This window comes from Amphiprion ocellaris, chromosome 3, assembly GCF_022539595.1.
Source record: "Amphiprion ocellaris isolate individual 3 ecotype Okinawa chromosome 3, ASM2253959v1, whole genome shotgun sequence".
NCBI classification, from domain to species: domain Eukaryota; kingdom Metazoa; phylum Chordata; class Actinopteri; family Pomacentridae; genus Amphiprion; species Amphiprion ocellaris.
Genome location: NC_072768.1, coordinates 12361504 through 12370461, shown reverse-complemented (window position 1 = coordinate 12370461; position 8958 = coordinate 12361504). Strand labels below are relative to the sequence as shown.

Genomic DNA, 8958 nt, shown 5'->3' with positions numbered 1-8958 from the left:
CTTTTCAGCCCAGCTGCTGAAGTGAAACCGATCCGCGTGTCCACGTGTTTGTGTCATTTCCATGTCATTTGCATACATGTAAACCGGCCTCGCCTATTGCTCCGCAGCTGCACCGAGCGCAGCAGCCGATTTGTCGGTCGGGGCCGCTGGAGGAGCAAATGGGAGCGCCGGTCCCCGTTAATCCCGCCCCCCCAGACACGTTGCCTTGGGAGAAGCAACACGGGCCGATCACTGGCTGTTCTGCCTCCTCGATCACAAGCCGCACGTCCAGCTCCGCCAGCGACTCTGAGCCCGACGGTCCTGCCGGATTTACCGCTGAAACAAAGGGAAGGTCCGACCAGCCGCTCCATCCTGGTGAAGGTAGGAAACAGAAACAACTACAGCAGCTCCGGTTCTCTATGCGAGGACGCGAACAGATCATCTTATTTCTGTGTATGTATATGTGTTTTTTGTTTAGAAATCATCCAGAGGAATTTAACACAGACATGATGGGAGATGCAGTTAAATGTGTTGAAGGATTAATAATACGATCAGGCGGGTTTAGACGTGACTGCGACTGTTACTGCTGTCTGCGTTCTTGGTTTTATATAATCTAGCTGTGCATGCTGCCAAATTTACTATGACTGATGAGGAAGTCTATTGTGTCTGTTACCCAACTGATCTGAAAGCTGCATTTAGGCGGATAGAGCCGATCTCACACCTTATCTTCGTGTTTCATTCTCATTTTTCTGCCGGATTTGTAAAGATGTTTGACCTCTAGAATTATTCTCATATATTCCAGGCTGTGTGTGTGAAGTGGTGGACATCTATTTAGGTGCCCCACCTACACAGGTAGATGGAGATCACGAAGGCTCTCTGCTGTTTTACATTACATTTCTACACGACACACTTTTCTTTGATTAAAAAAAAAAAAAAAAAAAAAAACACGTAGTGAAATAAGCTGTTATCAGTACTACAGCAGCTGCTATTAGAATTTTTATCACACTGCAGGCCTGTGAGTTGTATTTAAAGGCCCAGGGCATGTGGATATTTGGACAAGCTTGGCATGTGCGTGTTGTTTTATAACAGAAGCACATGAAATTAGTGGTTAGAAACAAGTCATGGCAGTCATTTGAGGTTTTATTTTCCAAGCTGTATTGAATATCTAATTTTATTTGAGAACCTAAAGGATGACTGGCTCCTTTTTTTTTCTCTCTGTGTTGATTTGTATAGAAAAAAACTGCTTATTAGAGGAGTTAGTGAGATTTCTTTGATATGTAATGTTGTGTTATATAACACAATTTGTGCAAATATATAAACCTGAATTGCCCGTGTGTGTGTGTGTGTGTGTGTGTGTGTGTGTGTGTGTGTGTGTCTGTGTGTGTGTGTGTGTGTGTGTGTGTGTGTGTGTGTGTGTGTGTGTGTTACATAATGTTTGTGTGGTTGTCTGGGGTTGAATATTAAAACACGAGAAATCAGTTTCATCCAGCCTTGAGTCGAGAAATAGTGTAATTTCAGGTTTAGATTTAAAAAAAATTTTTCACAAAACAAAGCTGATCACCGGTGATCTCTATAAAGATCTCTGCAAACGCAGATAAACAGACCTACATAGATTTAAAAAAAAAAAAACATAGCTGTCTCCTGTGTTCAGTAAATCTATAAATCTGTGCTCCACCCTCCTCTCTAACAATAAGATCAGAAGGTGGTCATCGTGAGACAAAGAACTAGGGAGCAATTAACTCTTCTACCCTCAAATCTTCACAGGAAGCAGCAGCCATGCCAGGCATTAACCATTCAAACACCAAAAATAATCCCTGTGCTGAAAATGCTGTTCCCACTTCCTCCATGTACTAATCCCTGTGTCGAAGATCCCACAAGCAATTAAACATGGCAAAGAGCATTTGGTCGGACTAGTTTTTTTTTTTTATTCACGAGGCATTCTTCTGTCGTGAACAAACAGCGCTAGTCTCCCATTTGGTAAATTTTTTTTTTAGCACACAAGTGTCACTCGTGCTGATGGGAGGTCTGCTGCAGCCTATTGAGGCGCTGGTCGCCATGGTGGCAGACCCCTGCCCCTCTTGAACAAACAAGCTAACAATGTTTATGAATGAATGTGGTGGTAGCAGCTGGCAGGCCAGCTGATAGAGTACGTGTGAGGGGAAAAATACTCGGCCATAGCGACTGTAAAATGTGGAAATTTGTTTTGCGTGTGACGTCATGGTGTGGAGGATCACGGCGGCAGAGATTCGGGGAGACAAAAGATTTGAATACCTGAGTATTTGAGGGCAGTGCAGGATCGCTTGGTGTTTGCTTTTGATGGTGGCTGGCCTGTGTTTACTGGCTCAGGTGTTGCATCTGCAAAACAAACAGGTCATTGTGGTCTCAACAACTGAGGTCTCTCTGCCACCATCTGCTCAGAGTGCGCCGCTGTCTCTCTGCCTTTATTCATGTCTGCTTGGCTGGAGATGCAGTGTTTTTTGGAAGGTTTTCGTCCAGACGAACCTGCAGTGTTTGCTCAAGGACGCTTCACTTGGTTATCTTTGCTGTAGGGCCTCAAATTGGTTACTTTTCAGCTGCTGCTTCTCACCGTTACCACTCTGATCACTGCTGCCTTGTATTCCTTTTTGTATTGCTGCAATATACTAACAGTGATTTTCTCTCTGCCAGGTCAGTGATGGTCAGTGCTAGTTAGAGCCTGCAGCTGAGGATGTCTGCTACGGATTCGGACAACTCCATTGACTGGCTGGCTAGTGACAATGAGGAAAACGAGAGCGAACAGGAGTCTGACTGTACCAGAGAGCACAGCCAGACAGATCCTTCTCCATCCCCCAGCGCCTCTCCACACCTGGGCCCGTCTGACAGCAGCTGCCGCCGGAGCAGCGAGTTGAAGGAGGGCGACGGTAACTGGAGCGAGGTCAGGGAGGTCTCCAGCCGGGGATCCCCCGACTGCATGGAGAAATGGGACAGAGGCACTGCCACTGGACTCTGTAAAATGCAGCACGGAGAGAGAATGAATGGCAGAAGCACCCAGCAAGCACTGAAGAGAACTCACAGCTCCACGGAGGGGGATCGTAAAGAACGGCAGCTCATTTCCAACGTGTCAGAGAGAGACCGAATTTTTAGCAGGAAGGTGAGCCCCTCTGTGACTCATGTCTGCTTCTCAGGAGGTGGTTGACAGTGTCAGCAAAACTAGAGCATGCCCTATCACCTATATCAGCTCCCCTGCTGGTTCCACAGGGTGTCTCACGCACGACACTTCCAGTAAACAGGACCCTCCCCTATAACTATAGAAAGAGTATTCGTCATGCTTTTCTGAGGAACACGAGCCATTATATCATAAACCAACCATAGACAGTGAGTTATCTAAACCACGAAAAACAACTTCTATGTTAAAATGAGTGGCACTTCATGAAGGCTGGTTTTTGAACATGTTTTACTGTCTACCTACAAATCAGTCTGTTCTCATTTTCAGTGCATGGAGCTACAATGCTACATTCATCCGCTGTCGTCAATCCTGAATGGTCTTCGATCAGGGAGATACAGAGAAAGTAAGTTAGTCTTTTCATGTATCTTCTGTTTTTGTTTTTGAGTCTCACCATATTAATTCTGTTAAACACAAACTTTTCTGAGGCGAGTCCACTTCTCTCTCCGTCTTTCTTCTGTCTCTGAGAAAAACAATAGCCTGAACAGGCAGCGTGCCCGTCTTTGTGGAATATGTGTCCCTGAGATTTGAGAGTGAGATGTCTGAAACATGTATTGTTGTCAGACTGACTATCAACTTACTACAAGAATTCCATGTGTGTCTTTTATAAAGGGGCTCATTCTGGGTAAAGATTTATTTTAACAACCTCATTGTTTGAAAAACTCCTATAAGAGAATTAAAAAGCAGTTTAAAATGTTATTCTTTTTTCCCACTGAGAGCAAGAAATGTCCCACTTCAGATTCCCTTTTAAACTCTGCTGGGCAGAGGTGAGTGGGAACACACTGTGCCACTGTCTCCATTAAAGCCGCTGCTGTTTGTTAGTCGTCAGATAGGCATTATAAAACCCCGTGGAAGATAGCGCCATGTTCAAACACGCTCTGAAACTGCTTAGTTTGGCATCTTGGTCAAGCCCAAACCTTGTGTGACCCAACACTTCCTGGCCACAGAAGCAGGGAGTCTGTTCCTTCACACACACATTTCAAACAACCCATCTGCTGCACAGACTCAGCCCTGCTGTCAGCGCAGCTCATGTGGCTCATACTACAACTTTCTTCTTTTCCAGGACTCAGCAGTTTCCAGGAGAGTGTGGCCATGGACAGGATTCAGAGGATCATGGGCGTCCTGCAGAACCCCTACATGGGGTAAGTGTCCTCAGAGTGACCCAAATACTGCTCTACAACAATATTCAGTATTCCCTCTCTCTCTCTCTCTCTCTCTCTATATATATATATATATATATATATATATATGTATATATATGTGTGTGTGTGTGTGTGTGTATATTTATCGGGATACAGGTAAATAGTGAGGCTTGCAGTGGTTTCAAACCTGGATCACAATCTCAACAGTTAATATACATTTACAAGTGCTCGAAATGCTGTTTGCTATCTGTGGGTCAAAGTGGTCTCCATTATGTTTGTGACACATGGCTCACAGCAGGTTGCTGCTACCCCCACACATTCAGGATAAATTTACTGCCGAGATGGTTGGATCTCACTATAGCTGGGCGTCTTGTTAAAAATGTATGAGGCTCCACTGTGGGAGTAGCACACTTGTGTCTGCTTGATTAGCTCTCCACTGGCCAGACAATATAATGGAAGATGATATGACCCCTTTAGAGGAGAAAGTCCCTACAGTATAATTTTAAAAATGTTGTACATCATAAAATGTGAAATAGCTGCCATTCTCTGGTTCTTGATTTTGCATCCCTCAACACTGGGGAATATGGTCCTTCACAATATAAATAATATTTTCTGATCAACAGTGTATAAACCCAAAATTTTACATGAGTAAATTATAATATTCCATAAGTAGTCATTATGTCATTTACATTTTTCATTGCTCAATGTGACATTTGAAAATTGCTAGTTTTGTCCAGCCATCTGTATCTGTAAATAAAAGTTGAAAATGATCCTTTTTGAGAAGAAGTAAACACAATCATATTAGTGCTAAATTAGACAAGGAAATCTCACAGAACAATAGCACCATATGATCATATCAACACGATATGATTACACTAAATGTCTATGAATGAAACAGCACCTTCATGTGCAATTTAGTCCAGAAATGAAGTTTCATTTGTGATTTCTACATGGAGCGTAATGCTTGTCTTGCTGGGCAGTCAGTCACTGCAAGGCTCTGCATCAAGGTGTACGCATGTAAGACAAAGTGCTGCTGAGTCTGGCACAGACTAATTGCAGCTCTCACCCACCAGCTGCTGCCTTCATATGGGAGACAAAGAGTGGGTGTGGCAGCCTCCCTGCAGACAGCCGGGGCAGAGGCTGGAAGGTGGACTAGAAAACCCCTCCCTCCGTCGCTCCCTGTGCCTGCTCTGAGTTGCCAGCTGGCAGCCCCTGCAGCAACACAATGGTAGATAGGATCAAAGTGACTTTTTTAGCAGTCACTGTTGTGGATAATCTTTCACATGAATTTAACATGCTCTGAATGGAATACAGCAGGAAGGTCCCGATCATATGACACCGGCTAATCCCTGCTCACCATCTGGTTTTGGCGGGTGGGAGTTAAAGGGTGCTGTGCCTATGCCCACCTCCAACGAAAACGGCGTCAACTGCTTTATTTCCACAATGACGCTGTTGGAGCCCGCTGTGGCTTTGGTGTTTATATTTAGAGGCGAGGAGGACTATTATACATCAGGCCACGTGTGAGCTCCAAACATGTGAGAAATGTTCTTAAGACAAATTTCCCCCCACACACATGGCGGGCAGGCTGTGCAGAGCGAGCGAGTGTGTGTTCACGCGCTGCTCAAGATTGCATGTTTCCTGTGTGAGCTTGATGGAGAGATAAGATTTCAGAGAAGTGGCTGGCAAGATTTTTGGTAGATTACTCAGATTCATGCATGATAGCTTGACTAAATCGCTCTCTCTCTCTCTTTCTCCACCTCTCCTTCCTTCCTTTTTTCAGGGAAAAGTACATTAATATAATCCTTAAGATGGAGGAAATGCTGAAGAGCTGGTTCCCTAATGTAAAACTCCAAGACCAACTCACTGCCACCCAGACAGAGGAAGCTGTTCCTACCAAGAAACTGAAGGTAAAGTTGCTTTTTAAAAAAGCGGAACTGTGTTGTGAAAGAGCTCCTCAGTTAGATAAGGGCTGTTGCCAAGAACATATGGTGGCGACGCGGTGAAAGAGCGACTAAAATATCTATTATTATTTAATCACAGGTCTGGGACAGGGAAAGGAGGATTAAAAGCTATTTTTACTGAGGTATTACGGCAGTCTCAGGTTCGCTAAGAACAATGACAGAGGAGAAAAGGTAATTTTGGAGGAGTGTCCCTAAGGGGATAAGAAAGGCCAGAATACTCTGGAACATTCCTCTGCTGTTATTTGGTGTGGATTTATTTCTGCGGTTAATCCTGACACATCCGCCCATAAACAGGAATGTCATGTTTAGTTTTTTATATTTTTTTTTTTATCCACAAAGAAGTTGTTTGTTCACTTGGTATTTCTGTTAATCGTAATGCTATAATCAATATTTTTGTATTAGCCATTACAATGACAAATCCTTAGATTTGTGCACACAAAAGTGTTACATGTTACGCTGTATTTTTTTACTTTTAGGGTTCTTTCAAAAACCGGCAGATGGAAATTAATATAATAGGCGAACGGTGGCCCATTTAAAGTATTTTTTAATCAATGGGAATGGCCAAAGAATTGAAATTGAACTGAGTTTCCATCTTTCCCGACAGCTATCTCCAGCGACCACCACTGCAGCAGCGACCCCCGTCATCGTCAGCGAGCCTCCAGCCGGCACCAAAGCCCTGAGAGTCACCGACCTCACTCCTCCTGGAGCCTACTCCGCCAATAACCTGAAGTGGCTCCACACGTCACCCATCTGCTCCCCCACAGCAGAGCAGGCCCAGGCTGGTCCCAGGCACCTGCTGTCCCCCAGAGACAGAGACCTAACGCAGGACAGCGCTGTGTCCTCCAGCACGGACAGCCACACTAAGACAGACTCGGTGCCCAGAGGCCCTCCGCCGGGCAAAATCAACGCGCCCTGTCTAGAGAGGCTCCTTAAATCAACAGACAGCATCATCACACGCAAGGGGACAGGCGGCTTGATGGACAGCAGCTGGTCCTAGTCCACGCAGAGGGGCTGGCCGTCCAGCTTAGCCTCGCCTTGCCCGACCCCGCCGGGAGCCAGTTCAGCTCGCTTAGCTCATTCCAGCCTTCAGGAGAGATGAGAGCCTTCAAAAGGGATGTCACAGATTCCTCTGTAATGTGGAAGGAGCGTCGACAAACACGTTCTACTCTCTGTTTGGCAATGTGTCCTTTCTGACATGACAAGTGTCTGCTTTAGTTCCCTTTTGTTGACTTATCTTTGGTTTTATCGTTTGCACTCTTGAATAGCGTGTGTGAGAGTCGGAAGGATAGATTTTTACATGCCGAGACAACCGGAGCAAGTGTTTTTCACAGCTGAATTGTTCCCCACTGGCTTGTAGATGTAATAATCCAGTTTGAGTATCTGTGAAACAGCCATCATGCCTGAAAGGGAAAGAACTGCAGGAGAAGCTTGATGCTGAGAGGGAGTACTTTTCAGATGTCCAGACATGTCAGTGGTCTACATATTGTTGTGCTGAAAATGTGGGTGAAATGTGATGTTGCCCTCCTCCTCACTCCCTCCTCTCCATCCCCTCTTCTCCATCCCCTCCCTCCCTACCTCCCTCCCTCCATGACTCCACTCTTAAGTTTATTGATGTGACTGTTACACATTTGTATTCTTTATAAATAAGTCTTTTTTTGGTACAACTGTTCTACCTCAGTGAGCACCACGTCGCGGTTGGTGAGTAGGAATGTGAACACTATGCTCAACGTCTGGACACCTCACCAGGTCTGCAGTGAGCCAAACGGCCTCTGACAGCGAGGTCCGCGGTGCAAGTCGCCCTGCTTGTGCAAACAGAGGATGCTCTCTCCATGGGGACGCTCTCGTGGCCTGACTGGTGCCATTGTAAAGAATGTCCACTGCAGATTTCTTTCTCGAGTCTCCCTGTAGAAGGCAAACAGTGCCTGTAACGTCAAGCTGTGCCTGTAAGCCGGTTTAATAAAGAGAGAGAACCGTTCAGAATACCTGCTCCTCTGTGGGATGTACAAATCAGGAATTCTCACTCTCCTGCCATTTTCCTGTATTGAGTAAATTATTCGGATCTTGCCAACTACTTTCTGTGGTGGAGTAGAACAATTGCTATTTTATTTTGCCACAGAACTGGACAGTATGTTCGACCAGCAGAGAGGGACAAGGTATTTGTCTGTGTAAATCGTACAGAAAGGTTGTCAATTTACCCTGAAAAGTGGCCTTTATAGTGTGAAATTTTATACTTTCAAAATAAATGTGGTTATATTTGTTTGATGCAAAATGACTACAGATTGTTTGTGATTTTCTGCTGATGTCAGAAACATTTCCCACATTGACTTAGTCATGATTAAAGCCCACATATTTCTTTGTTCGCTCACCTTTATGTTGAGTAAAAATATTCATTGCCGCTTTACAATAACCCAAAAAGCTTGTTTTAAAGGCTGAGACAGAAGCCATCTGTGTCAGCAGAAAGAATCTAGCCAGTTTCAAACCTCACCCAACATCTAAAGCAGTCAATTATGCATCAAAGAACTACAAAAAAAATCGTGCTATCTGATTTATATCACAGTTGGACCAATTACAGGGCGAGTCGACAGGGAGCACTCAAAGGCAGCTCACTTCCTGAGGGAATAATAAGATTTATTGTTTGTAAGGCAGGGTGTCATTCTAAGTGCCTCAGTTCTGC

General features: G+C 44.8%; 1 protein-coding gene across 1 annotated transcript; it reads left to right on the top strand.

Annotated features, from left to right (window-relative positions):
- The first annotated feature begins 202 nt into the window (after positions 1 to 202).
- LOC111587909 (circadian-associated transcriptional repressor) lies at positions 203 to 8556 on the top strand. Its single transcript, XM_023298039.3, has 6 exons — positions 203 to 360; positions 2647 to 3109; positions 3452 to 3527; positions 4245 to 4323; positions 6104 to 6230; positions 6889 to 8556. Exons 2-6 carry the CDS (start codon positions 2687 to 2689, stop codon positions 7279 to 7281), a joined length of 1098 nt encoding a protein of 365 aa, XP_023153807.2. The 5' UTR covers positions 203 to 360; positions 2647 to 2686; the 3' UTR covers positions 7282 to 8556.
- The last annotated feature ends 402 nt before the right edge of the window (positions 8557 to 8958 follow it).

Excerpts from the sequence above, each read along its gene's own strand:
- LOC111587909 (XM_023298039.3), top strand. The coding sequence starts at position 2,687 with ATGTCTGCTACGGATTCGGACAACTCCATTGACTGGCTGGCTAGTGAC. Across the intron at positions 3,110-3,451 it reads ACCGAATTTTTAGCAGGAAG|TGCATGGAGCTACAATGCTA; the intron begins GTGAGCCCCTCT and ends TCTCATTTTCAG. Across the intron at positions 6,231-6,888 it reads TTCCTACCAAGAAACTGAAG|CTATCTCCAGCGACCACCAC; the intron begins GTAAAGTTGCTT and ends CTTTCCCGACAG.